The sequence below is a fragment of the Pogona vitticeps genome, chromosome 1 (genome assembly GCF_051106095.1).
Source record: "Pogona vitticeps strain Pit_001003342236 chromosome 1, PviZW2.1, whole genome shotgun sequence".
NCBI classification, from domain to species: domain Eukaryota; kingdom Metazoa; phylum Chordata; class Lepidosauria; order Squamata; family Agamidae; genus Pogona; species Pogona vitticeps.
Window position 1 is genome coordinate 81282754 of NC_135783.1, and position 25621 is coordinate 81308374.

The 25621-nt window shown below is 43.6% G+C and overlaps 1 protein-coding gene across 2 annotated transcripts in view; it reads left to right on the top strand.

Annotated features, from left to right (window-relative positions):
- Positions 1-3355: 3355 nt before the first annotated feature.
- The window catches only part of MAP3K5 (mitogen-activated protein kinase kinase kinase 5), a 118762-nt gene continuing 96496 nt past the window's right edge, over positions 3356-25621 (top strand). For both annotated transcript variants that reach the window (XR_013540601.1, XM_020779391.3), the window contains exon 1: positions 3356-3794. Coding sequence is in view for 1 of the 2 variants with exons in the window: in XM_020779391.3 (XP_020635050.3) it covers positions 3356-3794 (439 nt within the window). In the remaining variant the exon portion in view is untranslated. The remainder of the gene's footprint in view (positions 3795-25621) is intronic.

A 25621-nucleotide genomic window follows, 5' to 3' on the forward strand; every position in this document is an offset into this window, starting at 1 on the left:
AGATGGTTGGACAGTGTCATCGAAGCGACCAACATGAATTTGGCCCAGCTCCGGGAGGCAGTGGAAGGCAGGACGGCCTGGTGTGCTCTGGTGTATGGGGTCACGAAGAGTCAGATACGACTAAACAACTAAACAACAACAACATTATCACAGGAAAATATTTTACGGGGACTACATGGGGGAAATAGATATTTCAATCAAGTTCATCTTTCAAGGACAAAGCTCTCTTTAAAACAATCATGATTCCTAAATCATTTGGAATTTCCACAGAAAGCAGAAGCTTTTCAAAAGTTTTAAAAACATTATAGCACCACACATGTTGTAAAGTGAAAACATATACTACAAGAGTGGCATGAAACATACCTATAATTTCAATTAGTCACACAGCTAATCCTCAAGGAAGCCATTACACTGAACTCACACTGGGGAAATGGAAATGTTTGGCCTCCAAGTATTTTGGACTATTTAACTGAAATCCCAGTCAGGATGTCCAGTAGGAAGATATAATGGGCACTGTAGTCCTGAGAATTTGAAGGATCAAAAGTACCTTAGCCTTATAATAAACCACAGGCATAGGAGACCTTTGTATGGAAGTACTGGGTAGCCATTTTCAGGCATTTTGCTTGCATATTCTAAAGCAGGGGTCTCAAACATGCGGCCTGGGGGCCATTTGCGGCCCCCCAGATGATAGTTTGTGGCCCTCGCCTTGCCTGCCCCCCAAAGTGCCCACACATCCTCTGCTGTCAAGAGTAAAAAAAAAAAGCCTTGCCTCGCTCGCCGGCTCTCTCCCAAGACAGCACCTCTTGCACCCTCCATCCAGAACTGCAGCCTGCCAGCCAGCTCACCTGTCTAACTCCTGGGCGGCTTCCTCGGGCTCTTGCTCCGCTTGGCGGAAAATCTGATGCGGCCCAGCCTCACCCAGGCTCTGCCACTAGCGGCCCCCAGGTAAAATGAGTTTGAAACCCCTGTTCTAAAGTATAAGCAAGGCCATATTTAGTAACCCATTGCATAGTGTTAAAATGTTGCCATTATACAGTGTTTACTGTGATGTTAATAAAGTATCTAATTCTCTTACTTGTTGCACTGTTTCTTCCTCTTGTATTCCTTCAGATTACTTTTTGGGGAGTCAAAAAAAAACCCCTTAGGATTGATAAGTGAAAGTCAGGGTTCAACAAGACAGATTTTTAGCCTATTTGCATGTCATCTTGAGAACATTTCTACTTCACATTTCTGGACCCCTGTCAGTAGCTTATACTTTTTTATGTCAGTTGGATCTGTTTTGGTTTGTTTCCTGTTTTGTGCAATCACTGGAAATGAGCCAAAGCAAGCTTTGCACCTATCAAATTGCCTGCCACTGCCAATTTGTCATATGAAGTGGTTTAAGATGAGAGCCACTTCAGGATATTTATTGTCAGATTATATGCTTCCTTGACTGTTTCAAAGAGGAGCAGAGGAAGATTTTTTAAAAAATTCTGTGAGGGCAGACCAGATGGAGAAAGCAAACGAAGTGTTTAATTTGCTAGTATTCTGAAGTGGCTCTTTTCTTAAACCAGTTTATGATATGGAAATTGATGGCAGAAGGCGCGAGACCTGAGGTGTGCATACCAAATGGATACAAGGATTACACCAAATAGCATACCAGACTTCTCCCCAACCCCAAGCAACCTTATTTAGCCTACTCCAACCTGCTCCAACTGAACCCTTGTAGACGAGCCCTCATACAACTTGGAAGATTCCTAAATAAACAAACCTTAAAATATTATTTAAATGAGATTTAACATTTAAAGTAACTAGAAAATTATGCCGATTGCACCAATAAAATAGGAATTTTGTTTCCACTTGTGCTACTTTTGACATGTATCTTTGAAATATTCCTCACCTAACTCACAGCAGGTAACTGCCTTGAGTTGTAATACTCAAGCTGTGTGCATCCAGTGTTAGGAGCCATGGCTGCTTAATCTATGAGATGCTACTTGGTATGGTTTCCCTTCCCCACTCATGTTTTGGGATGGTCTGGGATTAAATATCTAAATAAGACACAGTTCTCAGAAATTAATTTATTCCAGAGGCGTTCTTGATGGGAACAGTAAGTCCTTATCTAGCAGGGTCTACCTCAGCGAAGGTCAGTCCTGCCGAGACTGAAACCCCAGCCAACAGGAAGTTGAGTGCCAAGTCCTGAAACTCTTGGCCCCCAATCTTGCTGATCCGTGGAAGGAGCAAAGAGTGTCTCAACGCTCTCTACTAGACCGTGGTAGCAAGAACGAAGGCTCTTGCCACCTCAAAATTGTATTTGGTATATGCTTTTCCAGACTGTGGAAAACAGGAAGATCTCCACGCCTGACAAGGAGTTACCACGCTGACCGTTTGCACGCGGACTCGTTTCGTCTTAGAAGGCTTAATAGGAATACCTCCTCGCTAAGGAACCGGTTTATCTTGCCCCCTCCCTTCAGGCGCTTATGGGGATGGGCCTGAAGGAACCGGCCGGCAAGTGTACAAGGGCAGCGAGGGGAAAGTTGGTACAAAATCCGGAACAGACAGCCGCCCCCTCCAGGTTGCCGCGACATGAGACGGCAGAGGGCGCTTCCTAGTACGGGCGCGCCTTTGCCCCTCGGCACCTCCCGGCGCCTCCTCTCCTCCTGAAGTTGGGCCCGCCTCTCCGGTTGACAACAAGCGTCGGAATGCGCCGTCCTTAATAGTACAAATCAGGGGGCGGGGCTGAGCCCTCCCCCTCCCCCCGAAGGCGAGGCTTCCCTTTGGCTGGCTGCGCGGGCCGGCTGGCAGAAGTCGCTCGGGAGCAGAATGCAACAAGTGGCCGAGGCGCGCGTCTCTCTCGCTGCTGGCTGAGGCGCTCGCGGTCGGGCCGGTGAGGCGGGAGGTGCACCTCCGCGGCGCGCTTGGTGGCGAGGCGGCGGCCGAGGAGGCAAAAGGGAGACGCCGGAGCGGCTTTCTCCGGCGGCGGCGGCGGCGGCGGCGGCGGCGGCGAGCGCAGTGCAGCTGGCCCGCTTCTGAGGAGCCGGCGGAGCTCCGGGGGAGGAGGAGGAGGAGGAGGAGGAGGGCGCAATGGTGGCTTGGGCAAGGCGCGCAGGAAGTCGCGCGTCTCTCGCCGCCTCGAGCGTCGGGTCTGCGGCGTGAGTTTCAAGGCTTTTTCCTTTTCCTTCCCGCCCGTATTGCTCGCTCGCTCGGAGCTTGAGAAACGCCCTTCGAGACCGCAGAGGAGGTCGGCGGGAAGAGGCGGCAGCGGCGATAACACCCGCGGTAGCAGCCGCCACCGCCGCCGCCGCCGCATGGCATCTGCGTAGAGGCACCCGTCCCAGGGAGGAGGAGGAGGAGAAGGAGGAGGCTGGGACCCGCCAGCATGAGCGACAGTACCGACGCGGGGATCAGCTTCTCGGTGCCCAGCCAGCCGCCGGGCATGATCGGCGGCGCCTGCCCGTTGCTCTACGAGGATGGGCTCGGGAGGCGAGCGCCGGCGGCAGGCGAAGGGGTGGCCCGGGCTTTCCCGGGCGGGCCTGGCGCGCCGCCGCCCGGCACTTTTTGGAACGAGGACAGTAGCTCGGCTTGCCCCGCCGAGGCCGCCACGCGGGCCAAAGCCGCCGCCAGCGGCGTCAATCGGAGGACCACGGTGTCTTATGTGATCAACGAGGAGAGCCCGGGGCTCCTGCAGACGGCGGAGAGCGGGGCCTTGCAGAGCCTCAAGGAGGCGTGCGAGGCGGTGGGCGCCTACCTGGAGACGCTGCACTTCGGCAAGCTGGACTTCGGGGAGACGGCGGTGCTGGACCGCTTCTACAACGCGGGTGAGTCGCTCCGGTGGGGCTGCCTGCCCGGCTCGGGGAGAAGACTCACCGGACGGACGCCCCGTAGGGCTGACCTGTAGGCCAAATGGGGCAAAGGTGACGCGGTGTGAGCCGGGCTCCCGGCCCCTCTGCCGAAGGCTGTCCCTGTTACGGGTGTGTGGAGCGGGGCACGCGGTCGTCCTCTGCCTGGGTGATCGTGGGCACGTTAGTAGTTAGTTACTCGTTGGTCGTTATTCTGGATCTTCTGACATCGTGAACGGGGGAAAGTCCCGAGGGGAAGCTGCACAAGAAATGCAAGCACAGGGTTTGCCAATTTCTGTGGCTGAAACTGAACCCTGATTTGAACGATCACTCAGGGTTTGTTTATTCTAGCTTTGTGAGTGGAAGGTGAATTGCGGGGCTCTCGCCCACATCCCGAAGCCAGGTGTGTCAGTAAATCAGGCTGCCAGTGAGTTTTGTCTTTAACTAGGATGTGCCAATTCCAGTGTTGTCACATATACTATCTCTGTAGAGGACTTCTGCTTGTCACATGTGCATTTCAGGTGTGCCCCTAAAAGACCTTAGATGTCTACGGAGCAAGATATATGTGAGGCATGCCTTGTTGTTGTTTAGTCATTAAGTTGTGTCCGACTCTTCGTGACCCCATGGACCAGAGCACGCCAGGCCCTTGTGTCTTCCACTGCCTCCCAAAGTTGGGTCACATTCATGTTGGTAGCTTTGATGATAATGTCCATCCATCTCGTCCACTGTTGTCCCCTTCTCCTTTTGCTTTGACACTTTCCCAACATCAGGGTCTTTTCCAGGGAATCTTCTCTTCTCATGAGATGGCCAAATTATTGGAACCTCAGCTTCAGGATCTGTCCTTCCAGTGAGCACTGAGGGTTTATTTCCTTCAAAATGGATACGTTTGATTTCCTTGCAGTCCAGGGGACTCTCAAGAGTCTCCTCCAGGACCATAAATCAAAAGCATCAATTCTTTGGCAGCCAGCTTTCTCTATGGTCCAGCTCTCACTTCCATACATTACTACTGGAAAAAACATAGCTTTGACTATACAGACCTTTGTTGATAAGGTAATGTCTCTGCTTTTTAAGATGCTGTCTAGGCTTGCCATCACTTTCCTCCCAAGAAGCAGGCGTCTTTTAATTTTGTGGCTGCTGTCTCCATCTGTAGTGCTCATGGAGCCCAGGAATGTAAAATCTGTCATTGCCTCCATATCTTCCCCTTCTATTTGCCAGAAGCTGATTGGACCAGTGGCCATGATCTTGGGTTTTTGTTTTTTGATGTTGAGCTTCAGACCATTTTTTGTGCTCTCCTCTTTCACCCTCATTAAGAGGCTCTTTAATTCCTCCTCACTTTCTGCCATCAGGATGGTATCATCTGCATATCTGAGGTTCTTGATATTTCTTCCAGCAATCTTGATTCCAGCTTGGGATTCTTCCAATCCTGCCTTTCACATTATGTATTCTGCATATAAGTTAAATAAGCAGGGAGACAGTATACAGCCTTGTTGTACTCCTTTCCCAATTTTGAACCAATCAGTTGTTCCACATCCAGTTCTAACTGATGCTTCCTTTCCCACGTATAGGTTTCTCAGGAGATAGATAAGGTGGTCAGGCACTCCCATTTCTTTAAGGACTTACCATAGTTTGCAAGGCATGCCTTGACTATGGTGTAAGTTCACTTGTCATTCCCTCTTCCTCTTTCCATGATGTTAGTATGGACTAATAGTGTCTGGTATGCAGATTCCCTGATGATGGACTGAATGGATTGGGCTTGGAAACATTACTCTTTTTAGAACCACAGGTTCCAGCCAGCCCTGGTCCTTGTAATCGGCACTCTTCTGCTTTCTGTGCTGCAATAACAGCACTCTTACACTCTTTTGTCAAAACTTTAATTGATGTTATTTATAAAAGTGCTCAAATGTGTTGATAAATTATTTCTACCTTGTGCTGAAAACCATACCTGTCAGTGTGCATTAGTGCTATGTACCATCAAATCACTTCCAAATTATGCCAGCCTCCAAAATAATGGACCTCTAAAATGTCCTGTCATTAAACAGCCTTGCTCAACAGTTGCAAACTCTAGGCATTTCTTATTTGGCATTCTTCTTTTCCTGTTGCCTTAAATTTTTCTTAGCCTTATTTGTTTTTCTAGAGGGTCTTGTGTTATTATGATAAGTTCAAAGTAAGATAGCCTTAGTTTAGTCTCTTTTTGCTCCTTGGGAGAATTCACTCTATGTGGATTCCCCAAAACCTTCCCTTTTCCTACTACTTACAACTTTTTCTGGGCTTTTTTTTTCTCTTTTCCAGCTTCCTGTGCTGCCATTTTCATGTAGGAATAACACAGACGTTGATTGGGTTTGCATTTTAATATAGGATGAGCCAGTTTGTACCTCGCAGAACTGTTACAGTTTGTACTGTGCTTCCCCGAAAATAAGACAGGGTCTTATATTAATTTTTTGCTGCAAAACACACATTGGGGCTTATTTTCAGGGGATGTTTTCATTTTTTGTCATGTACAACAATCTACATTTATTCAAATACAGTCATGTCCTTCTGGTTGCTGCACAATGGTGGAGGGCAGGGTTTCACACAACTGGGGCTTATTTTTGGGGTAGGGCATTATATGACAAGCATCCTGAAAAATCAGACTAGGGCTTATTTTCAGGTTAGGTCTTATTTTCAGGGAACCACGTATCTAGTTGCTGTGATGCAGTTTGCAAAATAAAGAGGAAAATATATATTTACAATGTGTAGATTTAAAAATACAGATTAATGCATGCATACAAATATATACAGTGATGCTTTAGGCCAGTGTTCAAGTCATGACCCCCTTTTAGACTAGCCAAATAACTTGTGACCCCTCCATCATATTTGCATAAATAGGCTTTTTAGTAGGTTAAAGTAAACACATTAAAACAGATTTTTCAGAATATACGTTTATCCTAATACAGTATATTAATATTAATGTAATAATACATAATGCCCCCCTGTAAATCTGCCTTTACCAGATAAAATTTGAGAAGGGAAAAAAAATCAATATACTTGAGTTTAAAATACTTTTTGTCTCCTCCCCTCTGCAAAAAAGCCCCCTCAGTGAAGAACCCACCCCTCAAGCTCAAATAAATACCACCCTTGGGCCCTGCCCCCAGGCCCCGCCCCCTCCCTGGTTCTCTTCCTGTACCTTTTTGCCCCTCTTGCCTTTCTTCTTGATGATTCAGGGAGGACCCAGAGCCATCTTTCTGCCTAAGTCCCCTCTCTTTTCACTGCACCTCCATTACTGTGCCCTGAAGAGCAAGTGACCTAGGTGGAGTGAAAGAAGCCACTTGTACAGTGGCAACAATTCTGCTGTCATCTTTGGTGTCAGCATTTCTGGCATGCACCACACACTTGCCTCATTCAGACCTCTTTGAGCTCCGGTCAAAAGGACTGATGTCAGTTCTCCAAAGGTGAACGTGGAGGAGAGAAAGAAATGAGCCAGTCCTATGCTGGACAAGCAAGAGCTTCATCAAGCTTGGGTTTGATATACTTCCCCCATCCTATAATTAATGGTAGGTTTGTAACAAATCTGTGTCCTGAGACCAGCAACTTGGGTCTTTGGACCATAGCTAAGCTTTAACACCATCTTCCCAGATGTTTGGCTAGTCAGGCAGAGTATGATATACTTCCTGGATTTTATCTATTTGTTTTCATGCAACTTGTAAGCAAGCCCATGTATATGTCAATAGGTGCTTGTTGTGGAAGACAGAAGCATGAGAGATGTTCCACATTCTTGTGGTGTTTCTCGTTTCCTTGGTTCTGAAGATAGTAATCAGCCAATACAGTTCTGCAGCTGTCTTATCCAGTTATTCCTAATGGCTGTAAACAAAGGCAAATATGTAGGTGTTTCAGTGATAGGTCTCTTGGCAGGAAGTCACACCCAGAGCTTTGCCAGGAATGCAAAACTTGATTTAGAATTAATTCACACATTTTCTATTTCTGTTTTCAGAGTCAGTCCTGTGGCTTCAGGCTTCAGGCCTATTCATGTGACTCTAGCCAGTGTGCTGAAATACAGACTGAACAGGCTGAGGTGTGCTTTTGTGAGCAAGGGGTTTATTTGTGTCAATAAAGTTTCACTACAGACGTCTATTGACCAGCTGCTGGAAAATGTGTCAACCACAGGTGTAGTAAATTTAGACCAGGTTCTGAGCTGGGCACACAGAACCACTTAAATATGTCCCAGAAGCAACTCAAACCCACAAAAACCACAGACTCACTAAATAATCACCTCACATCCAGACACCCCACAGGCCCTCTGTGCCAGATTAATCATAGGTTTAGGGCCCTAGGCTGGCCGGATAGCTCAGTGGTTTAGGTATCAGGCTATGGAGCCAGAGGTCAGAATTTCAATTCCTCACTATGCCTCCTGTGACTGTGTGGCCTTGGGCAAGCTGCACAGTCCCAGGGCATCCTCAGAAGAAAGGAATGGTAAACCAATTTTGTGTGTTCTCCAGCTAGAAAACCTTGAAAGGGGTTGCCAGGATTGACTTGATACCACATGATTATTATTATGATTAGCTCCCTAGAGTGAATAAACATGTTCAGTAATCCAAGGTTAGGGAACTTCAGACTTTCCAGGTGAGTCTTTTCCCAAATAGGAAGATGGACACATATGATCCCTTGTTGATAAGAGTTATCTGAAAGATAATTGCTGCCTATGTTAGTTTCAGATGATAAGCTAACAAGTTATTACTGGCAAAATGTGTCAACAGAAAGTGTGGGAGCAGGAGAATTTTCCTTTCCCTTTTATTTTTAGCTACCATGATGTCAGATGTTACACAGAGGAACATTTTTGCTGCAATAGTTTTTAACAACAGCTGGCATACCACTAGTGTTAGCTCAGTGTTTACATTACCAAGCTCTACAGGATTGGGGAGGATGATAGCAGTGGGACCACCATCAGTAGAAAGATAAGAAGTTGCCTTATCCTGAATCAGACCTTGGACTCCCTTTGTGGAGTACCGTTGACACTGAGGAACAGCGTCTTTCTGGGGCTTCATGCAGGAGTTTTCCCAGCTCTTCCTGCAGATGCTGGTTAGTAAACCTGGGAACCTTCCCATGCAAAGCATGTGTTCTCTCCTGATATACGGCTCTTTACTTGTGGAGGGAAAATACTACTGTGAGCTTCCAAAGCAAACCTGGTGCTAATACAGTGTTATTCCATGAGTGGTAGTATCCACTCTTGTGGCAAACAAACAAATAAACAAGGAACAGAACATGTGAAACCAATTTCCACGGTACAATAAAGGATTAAAGAAAAGGGATGAGACTTCCAGGCGTTTAGGATTCCCAGAAATTGCCCAGAACCCCCCAGGCAGAGTTGTTGGAGTAGGACCACCGCCCCCCCCAAAAAAAAACACAAGAAGGCTTCAGAGCAGCCCTTCCTACATCCATGCTCTTCTTGGGGCACTTTGAGCAGCAAAGGCACTGCTCTGGTGCACTGGTGGGATTCCCAAGGCTATCTGGGAGTCACAAAGGTTCATGGGAGGGTAAGTCCCAATGCCAAGTAAAGCTGTATAGACTAGAAGTTGTCTCTAATGGATTTGCCCTTCTCATGAAAGTTTGCAAGTCCCAGATAGTCTTGGGATTCCCATAGTGCACTGGGGCCGCTTTTTGGCTTTTGGGTATCTTGGGAAGAGTATAAAGGCAGGAAAGGTTGTTCTGAAGTGTCTCATTTTTGGTACTCATACTCCTGCATGGGGGTGGGGGAAGGCTCTGGACAAATTTTGGGACTGGGAATCCTAAAACATCCCTATTAAAGAACATGGTTTTATTATGTGATGTGAACTACTTTGCTCCTGGCAGAGAGAACGTACAAGAGCAAGGAGGAGTGGTTTTTTTCTTACCTGAAACAGCAAGTTTGAAGTTGCTCTGAATTTCAAAGGTTGAAATGTTCTGTTTTCTCTGAATTTGTATTTCCATTATATTTTCAAAACCATATTAGAAATAGGCTTGTTCCATGGTTCATTTCTTCAGATTCTTGTATATAACAGCCACAACCCTCACATATCTGGCATAGGGGGAAAAGGTGGTTTAACCTAGAAGGAGATCTGTGATGGGGTGGAGATGAATGAATGTCATGACATGTGCCGATTGAGAGAGCACGTGCTGTAGACTTGAGGAACAGAAAGAAATGGCAGTCAATAGAGAGAGTGAAAGAACAATTGCAATGGAAGACAGAGTGAAAAGGGATGACAATCAGCTTATTTTGTCTCCACAGCTCACCCCCCCCAAAAAAAAAACCCAGAGAATACAGCCTTATGATGGGGGGGGGCAGTGGCAGCAGGAAACAGGCACTATTGGTGGCATCTTTTGGTGTGGGTTGCCACACAAGGATTTTCTTTATTGTAGAACACTGAGTCGGAAGATGTCCGACTTAGGATGCAGCTACAATGCAGGAAAAATATAAATTGATCTGTTGTGAAGTCACACACAGGAAGTTGGGTTTCTCCAGGTGAGTTCACTTGAGCAAACTACACTGGTCAAGAGGGAGAGAGGAGAAAATTAGCAATGCACCTTATTTGCAGCTTGTTAAGGAAGCTGTGCAGTGGCTGTCCAAATTTTCAGGAGGCACAGCTGTATCAGAGCTGCTTTAACAAATGGAAAGATCTACTTTAACAAGCTGCCTATCAGCAGTATCCTTTCTGCTCTCCTCACTCTTCCCCTGACCCTTGGTCACCAGCTGCCCTTGTGCACCAGTGCTTGCACTAAGCCTTTTTTTTGGAGGGAAGAGAAGCATGGAGAGAAGAGATGCATGGTTGAGGGGAGCTGACACCCCTGTGAATGCCTCTTTGCTTCCTCTGTCTCCACCCCGAACTAGGAAGCTGGGAGAACCAGTTTCTTGTTACCCACTTAGACATGAAGCTGCATCAACTCAAATGATCACACTACCTGAACTGATGGGAATGCATTCAGCTGGAAAAAAGTACAAGCCCCAATGGTGGAGTAAAAAATATGGATTGGGGGGAGGGGGGAAACGACTCCAAATTGGTTTGCATTGGGTTGTGTACATCATGTAGCCAACAGATGATAATATGAATCAGACCATTCCCAATCCCAGGGCATTTCTGGCATTATTTGTCAAGATAGTCACCCCAAAATGTTAAAATGGAAAAGAGAGGAAAGGGGACTGGTTCTCATCACTGCCTTCTAAGGTGGGGAGTAGCAGCTGGGCAGCAGAATAGCTGAAACACTGGTGGTGGCCACTGCTGATCATACAGGAGAATGTGGGCTCCCACGTGCCAAAGGACCCAAGGTGGTTTGTGGAAAGCAGGTGAGGCCAGTAATACATCTTATTCAGGGCTTCCTCAGACATGGCATGGTATGTAGATGCATAGATTCTGAAAGGCAAATGAAGATTCATTTGAAATCAGCATGTCAGCAAATATGAAACCCTTTTCTGACTCAGAATCAGCAGGCTGTGGTATCTTGTGTGTTTTGCAGCACAAAACACTGTTTCCTTGTGATGCCATGGTTGTTTAGCTCTATCTAAAAATGTATTCCTCCCCTCTCCTGTTAATTTCTGACTCAATGAGTTTAACTTCTGTTATATAAAGCATTATTCTCGCCAGAGATGCTGGTTTCCCCCCTCTCCTTGTGATTCCAGTGAGAGTTGGCGTCCCTTGACCAACAGGGTTGTTCTGTGTCATTAAATAACTAAGTTGAAGTCTTTGCATAAGACCTTCTCAGACATAATAGGACTTAATGTAGCTTAATAGGTATGTGGCAAGGAGAAGTTGGCAAACAGATTTCTCTGTGACAGTTATGTAGAGCTTGTGTAGAAAAATATAATATTTCTCTTATAGTAAGATTTGCAGGGGGGTACTCAGTGTGCTGTACATGTAGATCTGTCTTTCTTTTCTACCCTTGGAAATCTAAAAACTCTTGAAAAATACAGCACAACAAATAAGAAAGAAACTCTTTACATTTTGTACAACTTTATAATGAATCAAAAGGCTGATGCCAAGTTGCATGATATTCTTGTATATAAAGAAATGCTGTGTGCCTCTGAACATTAAAGATTTCTTTTTATTCTTAAAAAGAAGGGTAAAGATGATCTGCATGTATGTTCCCCTAACCCCCAGTTATGCTTTGGCAATTGCTTCTATGACTTTCTTGTTGATAGTTGTAATTTGTTACCAATTTGTTCACTCATGAACAATTGTTACTAGCCTCAGTCAGGCATGAAGATGTATAGCATTTTTATAAGTTGTGCCATACTTTCATAAGCAATTTGGAACATTTAAAATGCTTGGTAGTGTTTCTTGCATGTTGCTTGTGTGCCACAGAACTATGCAAAATTATTTCAGCACAACAAACTTCTGTCATTATAAAGGTTTGCACTATATAAAGCTAGGACCTTGCCCTTTCTGGACTGTGTATTTCTTCTTGAAGATTACAAAGATCTAAAAGCAAACTGTAGGGAGGAGAAGAAACAGAGCGACTGTTTCGTCCTAAATCCCTGAGATTCTTTTCTGATGGTGCCTTGCTGGCCTTAGGAATTGCTGCATTCCAAGGCTTTTTTTTTGTTTGTCAAACTATGAACACAATTTATGGATGAGCCAGAAGATTAGCTATAAAACAGTCCATATTTTATTTTAGGACTTCTGAGGATTTATGATGAAATGTTGAAGCTACACCACCTCTGCTTTCTATTCTTGGAACATTTTTCAACAGACTTCTAAAACACATTTCTTCCTTGTTAATAGCTGATAGAGCAGTTTCCACTCCCAGTCTCAGTAACGCCCACAACATATGCCATTTATAGTAGCAGAATATAAGTTTCAATGTGTTAGTTATTATTGAAGTGTGCATCGTGGAATACAAATTAACCAGTCAACATTTTCAGTTTTAATTCTCTTTTCCCTCAGAGGAAGTTTATGCCTGCCTGTCACTAACCCCTGAGACATCTGCTGTGTATCATGCACTGAATTAACTAGGGTTTAACTCAAATACTGCTTTCTTTCTCCCCCCCCCCCCCCCGAACTGTTTGGATAGGCCTTCCTCCCAAGCAGATGAAAAGGACCGTCTTCTAGGGCTTGAAGTCTTGCCCAGCAAGACCCCACTATAATAATAAGCTTTGCTTATTGAGTCACTGCTAGAGTGTTTGTTGTATTTGGGTTCAAAAATCAGAAAAGGCACCATGACTCACCCACCCCATAATAAAACGAAAAACCCTGGTCAGTTAGAAATCATATGTTTAAATGGTCATTAATAGATTTGGGTTGAGGTGTCAGCAGTGTGCCATGAAAGCCCAGTAGAGTAGATATTAGCTGTGTAGATAGAAGGTGGTAAAATATTTTCTCTCCAAAAGATGCAATCTTTGAAATCTGTCATAGTTGCAGAATCAACATGCAAATGCAGCCTGCATTTATTTCCTGGTAACCAGCCACCCAAATGAAAGCATGCTAATCTGCAGGTTGCAGAGCTTGGAAACTTTAGGCTACAATCAGCAAACAAATTTATCTTTTCTTAAGGGAGTTCCACTTCTAATAACAGGCTCCTTGTGGGCCCATCTGTACAAGGGTGTGTGGCTTGGATCGATGTGGGTTGGAACTGTAGTCCCTTTTACTCACCAATCCACATTTACTCACTCGAAGCTTCCTTTTCTGTAGTCATTTTTTCTTCTTTGGTGTAGAGTGTGATTAGAAGGGTGCTGAACCCACTGTTTGGACCACAGTAGGGACAGGCTGGCACACTCTTAAAGACAATGATCAGATGACATCTTTGCTAGAGTGAACCAGCCCACCCTCCCCAGTATATTCCTACCTGCACCTTTATGGCCCTTGTCAAGAGGCTTCTACTTTTCCGGTGCAGGTAGAATCACTCAACTTTGATTTGTTTCCAGTCCATGTGATTGCTGAAAACAAACCAATGGAAGCCTTCCTCTCCATTTCCAGTATCGTGAAGTGCCATAATAAGAGAGCAGCTTCACAGTCTGGGCAAATTAAACACTTCTTCAGCTACGTGGAAGTGTTTAATTTTCAAAGGCAATGCGAGGAGGCTGTCTTTGAAAAATGAACCCTACTGAGCACATACATTTTATTTATTTATTTATTTATTTATCTATCTATCTATCTATCTATCTATCTATCTATCTATCTATCTATCTATCTATCTATCTATCTATCTATCTATCTATCTATCTATCTATCTATCTATCTATCTATTTATTTATTTATTTATATGCCGCCCACACTACCCAAAGGTCTTTGGGTGGCTTACAACATTTAAAATACAATAAAAATTCCGAACAATTAAAATACAATTAATATATATATAAAATTGCCATCGGACCCACAGGAAATATTATTTCAATTAAAAGCCTTCTGGAACAGCCTTCATGTACTCCTGTATGTATGTGTGTGTGTCTGTGTATGTGGCTTGTTTTTTTAAAAGGGGCAAGTGGAGCAGCAGTGGCAGCAGGAATTTGAACCCTCCTGTATGTGCACAACCCCCCTCTCCCTCTCCCCCCTTTCACCCCCTCTCCCCGCTCTGGCTTGGTTTGGCTTCATTTTTAAAAGGGGAAAGTAAAGGGGCAATTACTTGTACTTGGAGAAAAAAAGCATTTGCTCATTGCTGGAGAACTGGCTGATGCAACAGAAGGCGAGATTTTTACTAATGGATCAGATTTATTTATTTGATTTTTATACTTCTCATCACGCCAAAGGCCACTCTGGGTGGTTTACAACATAAAAATAACAACAATAACCATAACATGATATAACCTAGTTAAAATAAAACACACACACCCCTTATAATAGTACACTTCAAAATACATAAAACACATTGAACAGTAGGCAGTAATTAGATCAGATTAAAACCTAATAGATTCAAATGATAAGCGATGGTAACAGATTCAGAAATTTAACTAATTGAATGATAATTGTATTCATGTGTGAGTACTGTTCCATGCAAACTTGCCTGATTTATGGTTTGCTTATTGAATTTTTCAGTTAATTATCTGATTCTTTTCTCTGTGGATCTTGTGTAATATAAATTCATCACAGATGACTCTTTTTCTGTAATAATCCAGAATGGAAGGGGACTCCATTATCTTTAAGTAGGGAAAGCAGCTGAACACATTATAGTTTATTCAGTATCCCGACCTTGTGATTGTCTAGTTAGGGTGGCTGTTGTCGGGTTTTTGTTCAGTCTTTCTATGAGCTGCATGGTCGCTTCTCAGTAAATAAGATGTCTTTGAACAGAACCTGTCTGTAACCTAATATGCTGTTTCTGGTAGTGACTTGGTGTGGCAAGGATGCTCATTCTCAGCTTAGCTATCAAAGATATAAGAGGAGTGTAACCATCAGTTAATTCTGCTCACCAATACTCTAATGCAGCCATTCTCCCCAGGGGTCATATGGCCTCCTGGGGGGCCCTGGCACATTCAAAGGGGGCCACAGACTAAAAAATCTGAAACATTTCTGAAAGATATTGGTTCGTGTTGTGTCCTTGTTTAACAGGGGGCCCTGGAGCCTGAGCAGAACTCCTAAAAGGGCTATGGCCAAAAAAAAATAAAAGAAGTCCAGAATGGCTGCTTTAATGGGTAGCATTCTCATTCTGATGTTATGAGAAGCTCTCAATAGCTTTGAGAGCTATTTTGCCATTTTGTAGTATTTTCCCTTTGTTCTCCCATGCATATATTTAAAAAAAAAAACCCAGTAGTATAAAAGTAGACTTTAGTCATGTGCATTTGCTGTAAGGTAAAAGGGAGCTTCATGGAGACAGACTGCTCTGAAATTGGTATACACACGTCAATATCTGAGGCAGCCTTACATGTATATTATGCACGGTGCTCTTCCTGAGAGGCTGGATGGCCATCTGTCGGGAGGGCTTTGATGGAGTTCCTGCGTGACAGGGGGTTAGACTCGATGGCCCCTGCGGTCTCTTCCAGCTCTGTGATTTTATGATTCTATGATTCTCGGCTTGGGAAAATTATTTTTTGGACTGCAGATCTCAGAATCGCCCAGTCAACATGGCCTTCCTTTATCCTAAGTGTAGATTCTGGGAGTGATACTCCCAAGTTGGCTTCCTGGGGCCTCCTGGCACATTCGAAAGGGGCCACAGACTAAAAAATGTGAAACATTTCTGAACTATATCAGCTCATGTTGTATCCTTGTTTGACAGGGGGCCCTGGAGCCTGAGCAGAACTAAAAGAGCTATGGCCAAAATAAAAAAAAATTAACTTTTCCACATTCTGACAGTTTGCTTGTAGGTTCACAAATGGAAATGAATGTACTGTATATACACTGAGAACTGGGCCCTCCACCGGCCATCTCTTGAAGCAGTCAACTATTAGGGTTGACCAGACTTGTTCCAGTCTCTGGAATCTGCCTGGAACCACATTGAAATTGATGTACATAATTGGTTTCCTCCAAGATTACCCACAGTCTCCCAACCGTCTTGCTCAAGAAAGGGACTGTTGCAATGGGATGGTAGTTCTCACACACTTCTGCATCCTGGGAGGTGCTCTTCCAGAGAGGGCATACCACTTTTCCAAGACAGCATGCAAAATCTCCCAACATCCATCAGGCATGTGCCCCTCCCTGGCCCCACCCATCTACCTGTCTCTCTTCCCCCTCCCCCAACTCCTCTGGTGCACTGTAGGCATGGCGGAGTGTCATTAGCTGATCATCATCAGCTATGCTCTAGCCATCAACTGGCCAGTTCTTTTCATATAGGACTAGATCCAACCAGAGTTAAGCACTTTTCTATTGCAATCCTGTGTCCGTTTTTCTGGGAGTTGATCCCCTTGAACTAAACCAAAACTTACTTCTGAGTGAGCATGCATCAAACTGAAACGCACAATTCCTGTTGATTCAGCAGGAGAGGTACTTACATATATTTGATAATAGAAGCAGGATTCCTCCCCCTGTGACTATAGAGTCTTTTGAATCAGTGGGGCTGTGTCGTGTTTCAATTTAGCTGAGCCCTGTGGTATTCATTTTGTAGCTAAAAACTGAAATAATAGGTTGGTAGGCAAATATCTCCTATGAGCCTTTTAGTATTTCAGCAGCTGCTTTTGCCCCCCCCCCAGCCTTGTCCAGTTTGTATCTTAAAGGAAGTTTACATTAAACATTCTAAAAAGCACCAGTGTTGGAAATGCATTGCTAAACTGGGAAAGCGTAGGAGGAATAATGATGAAGATGTGTGTGGCATCTTGCAAGTATAATGTAGTCTGACCTTCTGCAGGCTAAATTCATTAGATGTCTCAAATTGATATTACTTCACACAAACCCCTTGAAAATTGATATTACACAGGAGGATTCCAATGTGGTGAGAGAATTATAAGAGATCTCATTGTGGAGTCCTAATGTGGAACGGAAATGAGTTGATTGCAAAACATACAAAATGACATTTTAAAAAGTTGATTTGGACTTGCGCATTGGTCTGCTGAGATAGAACACCTGGATGGAAACAGGAAATGTAATGCATGTATCAGGACTTGAAAAATCACAGTTGTGTATGGGTCAATGTATCTTTGCTGTTGTGTGCCACTGTTCATGAATTTAAGGGGCTACAAGGAACAGCGAGGAACTTAAGTGGGACTAATAAGGCATCCAGACATTCTTGTAGTGGGTGTCAGCTGGGTCACTTCTGTGGGAAAAGGAAGGAGATTATAAACTGGGCAATGACAGCCGTTTCATGAGTTGTAGTCTGGGAAGGGAACACCATTTAGAATGGGTGTTTGTGGGGGCTGAGCCAGGTCCCCGTGCTGCAGAGGGACTGGGCTAGGCTACTGTTCTTCGAATATGGCACTTATCCAAAGCTTATGAAACGTTTCTTTTCAGAACTACAGTCCCGCCATCCCCCAGTCAGTCATATAGGCTGGAGCCCCAATATGTAACATTTCCAAGCTCTGCGGTCCCCTCAGCATCGGCTTTTCAATGTTTTCCTTTCTAGTTAACAAAAAGAGGAGCTCTTCAAATAAACATTTGATTAACCCATCATATTGCAAGTGTGAGCCCCACTGGATTCTCCTGCCAAGGGGTTCATTCAGGCAATCATTCAATGGGCTCCATCTTGATTTTCTCACTCTTGGCAGCTTTTCTTAATGCCCCAGCTGCCCCTTCCCCCACGTTCCCAGGGGATGGAGTCCAAGTTCTCTGTTGCTTCTTCCCACATCTCCACTTTATCTGACGTAATTGACAGCAATGACCCTTAGGCCTCTAACTCCAGCCCTCTTGTTCCTACCATTGCACACTCTCCCTGCTGTGGCCTTTCCTCTACCTGTGGCAGTGCATCTTTGCTGACTAGGGTCCCAAGAGACTTGCTCTCTCCTGGGCTCCCCTGGCCTTGTAGGGTAGAGGCAACTCCCTAACAGCAAGTCAATTGCATTAAGATTGCCTACAACTCACAGAACTCCACAGCTTTTAGAAAGCCACCTGGTTGTTATTGTACCTGTACTGAGATTTCTCAGCTGCCTCCTCTGTATTCTAGACTGTCATATGTCGCAACAGAAGGTATACCTACGTGTACAGAAGCACTTTAGGAACATATGGAGGCTTCTTAGCTTATAGCCCTTACACATTTAAATGTAGTAGACTAATAATTATGTTTGTTGGCAGCAAGAATTGGTGATAGAATAATGCTATCAAAATTCTTGCAATTTAGATTGCAAACTTGTATATGTGTACTGTTTAATGTATTACAACCATTTCCATTTTTTTTAAAATAATTATCCTTTTCATACACAAACTAATAGAGCAGTCTTTAACCCACATTATTCCAGGAGTAGAGTCATGCTGATGCTGTGTTCAGGATTTTTCTAAGAAATGTTGCCCTGTGTGTCACCAGGAAAACATACATAGCATCTAAAGTCAGCCAAGAATTCTCAGGCTGTTCAACTCAGCTGTAACTGCCCAGAACTTGGTAGATGACTTTGCAGTTTTTGCACAGACTGCTCTGCTAGGACATTATGACAAGGCTTACAGGATTCCCTGCCCCCAAGACAGGGAAATACATTTGGTACTGGGTGGCCAGATGTTATAAGCAATTGTTAAATGAAAAACTGAGGGAGTTAGTCTCTTGAGAATCATCTTGGCATTATAGAAAACGGGACTGTACCTCTTGGCCAAAGGGATTTTCAGAACAGCGAGGATTTTTTTTTAAAAAATCCTGATTGCATCTGGCTAAAAACATTCCTGCTACTTTGGGTGGCCACGGGGCTGAGCCCCACAGCTCCAGCAGCTTCAGCCCCTTTACTTCCAGCTGAGAGATAGGCAGAGAAAGGAAGTGAATTGTCTGAACACTTCTGCAGGAATTCTGCCCGTTCCTTCCGGTTCCCTCTCAAGGCACGTCTCTACTGATCTTAACCCCTTGCAGGGGCTAAGCAAGGCTCTGCTTGGCTGGCTAGATACAATGCCTTGACCAGACATGGTCATCTGTGTCTCCCAGATGTCTTTTAATTCCCGCTAATCATTGAGTATGCTGGCTGGGGCTGAAGAGAGCTGTAGGCAATAAAAATAAAAAACCTAAAGAACCACAGTTGCCCATCCCTTATCTAGGGGAATTATTTCACTATTTTTCTGTTTGTGATATTCACTAGTGGCATGCAGTAATATTACAGCCTTCAAATGTGTTGTCAGTCTTGAAATAAGCCCTTGGAGAGGAGGAATTGCAAAAGTGCTGCTCTTTCAGTTTTGACATGAAGGATTAAAACTGGCAGCAGAAGAGGTGAAGGGAGAGGTGACACCACCTTCCTCCTCCTCCTCCTGGTTTGCCTCCTACCTCCAGATGGCTCAGAGCCTTGCTGGAGACCCATTGGGCCATTTGAAGTTGGTGCACAATGTTAGATCAAGAAACGGCAACATCACCACGGTCCAGGATGTTGATGGAAAGAATGCTGTAATCCAGTGGAGTATTCTGAAGGCATGTTCATCAGCATACTGTACTTATGTTGGCATTGACCTATGTGGAGTTGCAGCAGTATAACAGAACCCCTTCCAGTTGCATATCTTCAGTGTAGGCTTGTGTTCCAAGTTAGTTAATTGGTTAAGTCTTTAACCATATTAACCTCCTTTTGACCTTTCTACATCTGTTTCTTTATCAGTCATTCTATGAAAATTTAGTCCATGGGCCTCATAGGAACTATTGAGATAATGTACAGGAATCACCCCAGGAACTAGAGACGTGTTATTCAAATGCTACGTGCTATTATTATTTTGTGGTTGTATGCTTTTACATAACTTAAGGCATTTGGATAAATGGATTTGCACAAGTGGGGTAAAATTATAAAGGGCTAATCAAGAAAAAAAATGCAGCGGAGAATTTAATTGGCTGAGGAACTTTGAAGACTAGATCTGAGTTCTAAGCATCACTCCTTAAAACTGCTGCATCCAAAGTCAACATAGGCACAATGAATTTCACTCTCCTGCAGGAAAGGACCAGCAAAGAGAATCAGTGTATCAGTTAATATAAATAAAGTTGCTTTGCAAAATAGTCTGTGCCATACAGGTAAAGAAGCTTCCCATGATTACCCCTCACCTGCAAAATCACGACCTTTTGGGTATAAAATCAAACCTGAAGGACCAAGCCACAGCTATCACATGCTGCAGCTACCAGGCACAATAAGTGAAAAATGAAAGCAAACCTGTTTGTCATGTTTGTTTAATCTAATTTTTAAAAGCAGGACAGTCGTCATGCAGAGTGTTAACAATCTAATTCAGATGAGTCATATCCGCTTTCTGTTGCGAATATGTAAGTGCAATTTAAACTTACTTAATTACTACTTAGGTATGAGTGTGTGTGTGTGTGGTTTTTTTGTGGGTTTTTTTTGGTCTGGTAGTGTATTGCAGCTTTACTGAGCTGGCAATTGTGCATGTGTTCTCCTTGCTTGGAGTTAAATGTTACACCCATAGAAGTCTCTCTTGGGTGACTGCAGGGATGCATATCAGATACTGAAGATGCTGAATCCAGACTAGCCTCTTGAGTGGCATCATCTGCCCCATCCCCTACCACGAGGCTTGGCAGCAAAGGAACATGACCTTTTGGATATGAAATCAAACTAGAAAGACAAGCCACATCTGTTTCATGCTGCAGCTACCAGGTACAACCAGTGAAAAATGGAAGCAAACTCATTTTAATTGGGCATGGAATAGTGGTCCTCACGTACAATTTCTGTGAAAGTGAGCCAGAACTATATGAAAGTGTTGTGTGTTTTTTTTCATTTGTGTTGGAAGTGGCTGTGTATATTTAACACACAAGATACTTTTCTTCCAATAATTGTTACGCTTATCCATCTGATTTTGCCTGATAATGAGCAATCTTGGGAGTATTTGGGGGCAGCTAATCTAAAATCTTCCGTGGTATGTGTTGAGGTGCGCATAGAGTACACTGACATTGGTGTGAAGTTGACTGTTCTTGACCATACTCATACAGGACTGTGTTGGTGCAAAGCCCCATTTTCTTAGGTTCACTTTGGTTCTGCCAATCTCAGCTGTAGCCTATTAAATGACGTCCAAGTAACACAATTCTCTATGTGACTGGGCAGGGGAAGGGATAGAGTATTTTAGAGTTCTATCTATTTAATGTGTTCTTTTTTTCCCATGTTATAATTCCGGCATTCTCTGCCTTTTTCTTTTTTTAAGTATTCACAGGTGTTCTGAAAAAACCTAGCCTTGGTGTTGATCTGGGATGGTTGGGATGGTGGCCAAAGAGTGAATGTGCACTTGATGTGGATGCTTTGAGTCGTTCACAATCAGTTGCTACTTCTCTTCCTAGTCACTGAATGCAGTGCCTAATAAGCAATTGATTGTATCAGTAGGGGTTGGCTTTAGGCATCCAGTAGTGATTCTATAAGTTTCATTCAGTGCTGTTACTGTTTTGCATGGTCTGAATTATACCACACTGGACTGGCCTATTTGCCTGCAGAGTAGCTAAAGCTGCAGTTCTTAGTGTTTGTATGCTTGTATGTCCCAACAGGTTATTGATAGTTTTCAAATAATATTCTTTCTTGCAGAGACCTTTCATGTTGCGTTTTGGCCATGCTTCTTATGGGGTCAGCACACTATCTAAAGTAATACTTGTGTATTTTGATGCAAAACAGTGATTTAATTGGATGCCCTTCCAGGTGACTTGATGTTTCCAAGATGCCTGCTTATTTCTCATTTAAAAAGCATGTATTTAATTAGCAGGGTTGGGTTTCAGTTTATTTCTGTCATAATAACAGTCACGTTCTTCTAATTTAGAGATGTTACACTATCTGAAAATTCTCTGACTGAGCAGCACGTGCAAGAGATCATTAGCATAAATAAACATTTTTGTTGAGGGAGTGGTTGATTATTGGAGTAGATGGTAAGCAAAACAGTAATCAGTACAGTGGACCCTCTACTTACAGAATTAATCCGTATTGGAATGGTGGCTGCAAGTCGAAAAGTCTGTAGGTTGAATCTCCATTGACCTACAATGCATTGAAAACCAATTAATCCCATAACTGATGGTTTTTATTCTATTTTTGTTCCATTTTGGTTTTTTTCTGGTCTGTAGGTCGATTCTCTGGCTGCAAGTTGAATCTAAATTTTGCATCCAGAGAAGTCTGTAACTCGAAAAGTCTGTAAGTCGAGCCGTCTGTAAGTCGAGGGTCCACTGTACACTGTCCTGGGATAGACCAATGTTTTGAATCCTCCATTGTCTGCATTGCCCTTGAAAATTGGTGAAAAATGTATGATGTCATCCCTGGCTATGTAACTGAATCTTTACAGTCATATTTGATAACGAACGATGTTATGGTGGCCAAGAGGTCTAAAAAGGCTACTCCTGTGATCTTCCTGGCTTCAAAGCAATTGTTAATATGTTGTGTTGATATAGGATTTGTCCTGTACAGTTCTTCCTAGTCTAAAACCAGCCTGTTGGGGAATAACGTGTTGTTCTTCTACTGCCCTTAGACAGTGAGAACCATTTTTTTTGTAAAGGTGACAAAGTTATGAGAATAGGCTGAAATTCTTTGGATCTGTGGGTTCTTTACCTTGTTCCATGGTAATGATCACTCATGAAATTCTCCAAATTTTTGGCATCCTGAGAGAGTCAATATAAGTATTAAAAAAATTAAGGAGCCACTTTTTTGTTACTGTGCCTGGATTTTTTTTATTTGGCATCTGTGTCATCCAGGCCTGCTGGCTTGCCATTTTTGGAGCTACAAATAGCCTTTTTTTGCGGAACCCTCTCACCACTTCCCTGGAGGTCCTCTTCCCAGTCTCTTTTCTCCCACCTCAGCATACTTTGGTATCCAAGCTCACTTGAGGACAAAACCACTGGAACAGCGGTGTGGTGGTGGTGGAAGCTGCCATGAGGAAACTAATTCAGGTCATGGTTTTCTTTAAACTTCTCTTTCTTCATCTTCCCACTTCTTCATACGAGTGAAGTTGGAGACAGTGCATGTCTAAACACACAGGAATGTTGTACACATGTCTGGTTTGTTCTTAAGAACCCACATGTTTGCACAGGATAATGAAGCTTTATTAAGGGGCTCCTCCTTTTAGAGAGATTTTGAGTTATTGAAGTACAGTAGCTCAGAAGTAATAATATCCTGGTTGAGAAACTGCCCCAACATGTAGTAGATCTATGGTCTGTATGGTTTCTGTTTGTAAATACCAGTTGCATCTCCTTAAGAATCCCTGGCCCAAGGGAACTGGCTATGCTTCTTAGATGGTCATCAAGCTCTTCGCCTCTGCTTAGCAAAGTCACATGTGGGTGGACTGCAAAAAAGTTTACTTTGTGGGGCAGACATGGGAAAAACAATAACATAATATAATAACGATTGGCAAAAAGGTCTGATAATGTTCATCATTATTCAGTGATAGGAACGTCATGCTTTCAGAAACATATGGAAAGTAGAATAAAGCAAAATAAGTGGTATGTAGCAGTATTCAAAAAGCAAATTGTAGGAAGATTGGAGAAAGAAAAACTGAGGAGAGACAAGTAGAGATTGGGGTTTGTCTTCATCTATGAAGATGAATCTCACTGGAACAGGTGGCCAGCCCAGTTACCTCCAACCCACAGAACCCACCGGTCCACTTAGCATGTGGTGTGTGTGCCTGGCATCATCATCAGTGCACCAATTGCGGCAGTAGCACAGCTGCCGGAGCCCCACCTCTCTGCTCCCCTAGCCACTTTGCAGCTGAGCAGAGAGACTCGTCATCCCACCCCATCCCTGCCAGAGTGGCCAGGTGAGCAGGGAGGCGGGGCTGCAGCAACTGGGCTATTAATGCGATCAGCATGCTGACCATGACACTGGCTGCGCACGCTGTGCACTGCATGGTAAGTGGACTGGCAGGTTCTGAGGGTGGGAGGTAATCGGGCCAGTCACCTGTGCTAGCGGGATTTGTCTTTGTAGATGAAGAGTAATCCCCCATCTATAGAGACAACAGAATAAGAAGAGTAAATAGAGACAGTCAGGTGCATTAAAATAATGCAGTTCTGCTGAGTACTGAAAAATGTATGTAGTTATCAATTTTTGTGCCATGTTGTGTGCTGTGAAGTAACATCTGAGCATATGAATTAGTCCCTAAAAGGCCCTATCATTAACATTCTTGCTTAGGTCTCCTACTTTTTCAAACCTCCACAGCAAAACAGCAAGACATAAAACAAACTTCACCAATTTATCTGAAATTAAACAGACAAAATCTCCTCAGGTCACTGTGCCTGCAAATTTATTCTAGTTCAGCTGAAAAGAAAAATATAGCCTTTGTTGATTTTCATTGATAGTCACTGGACAGTCCTGTGATGATCAGTGGAAAGGCATGAAACACTGAGATGTCATAACTAAGATTCAGATTTTGACTAAAGTCAAATCACCTGGCCTCTAGATTGAACCAAACTGGGCCAGCAGATGAATCATCAAATCAAGGTCCAAACCAGATCCTGTGATTGGTGCATATCTAGAGGGCTAACTACAATTACTAATGTGAAATGACTCATTAAATGAGTAGGACTTATATAAATATTGATTTAACAAGTCCCATTCATTCAGTAGTTCTTCCTATCAAATAGGACTAACAATGGAAGTACTTTTTGTTATATAAGGCTAAATATGTGGAATTAGCCCAGAAAAATAAAAATCAACATTAGTAGATCCACCTAAACATAATTTGAAATTTAATGAGAAGATTTGGTAATGGTAGAATGAACTGGCTCTCCTAACTTTTCTTGAGCACTATTTAAAGAAAAGGGCATCCTTTCTTTAAATACAGTCTCCTCACTGAGAAATAACTTCTGAAAGATAATGTGCAGAATTCACTGAGAAGTTAAGCTACTGCTTGTAAGTCCTTCAGTTCATGCATTTGTATCTCTATATATAACATAGCCCCTGTGACAAACCCAGACCTACTGGGATATGTCACACAGTTACACTAAGCTGCCACCAACCATTCCCTTTAAGAAGTCACACAGACCAGGGATGGATTTTTAAACAATAAAAAGAATTAGGTTTATTTTAAATACACACAGAGATAAATAAACAATCAGGTGAATAAAATAAAGTAACGTGGCTTATTCTCACTCATACAAGCATACAGTTTGGTTCACCCAGAACCCTTAACTTGAAGCACAGACCCTGAACCTATCAGTTCTGGCTAACCAACAGACACCTGAACCTATCAGGTTGGTACTCTGACACACAGTAGTACCCTGTCTGACACACAGACTCCCACAACAGCTTCTTCTTCCCAGCTGCTGCTTCGTCACAACCCAGTGTCTCTCAGCATCATCTCAGTGTGTGACCCTTCACCACACAGGCATCACATATTTATACAGTACAGCCCCTCCTCCTGATGTCCCGCCTTCCACTC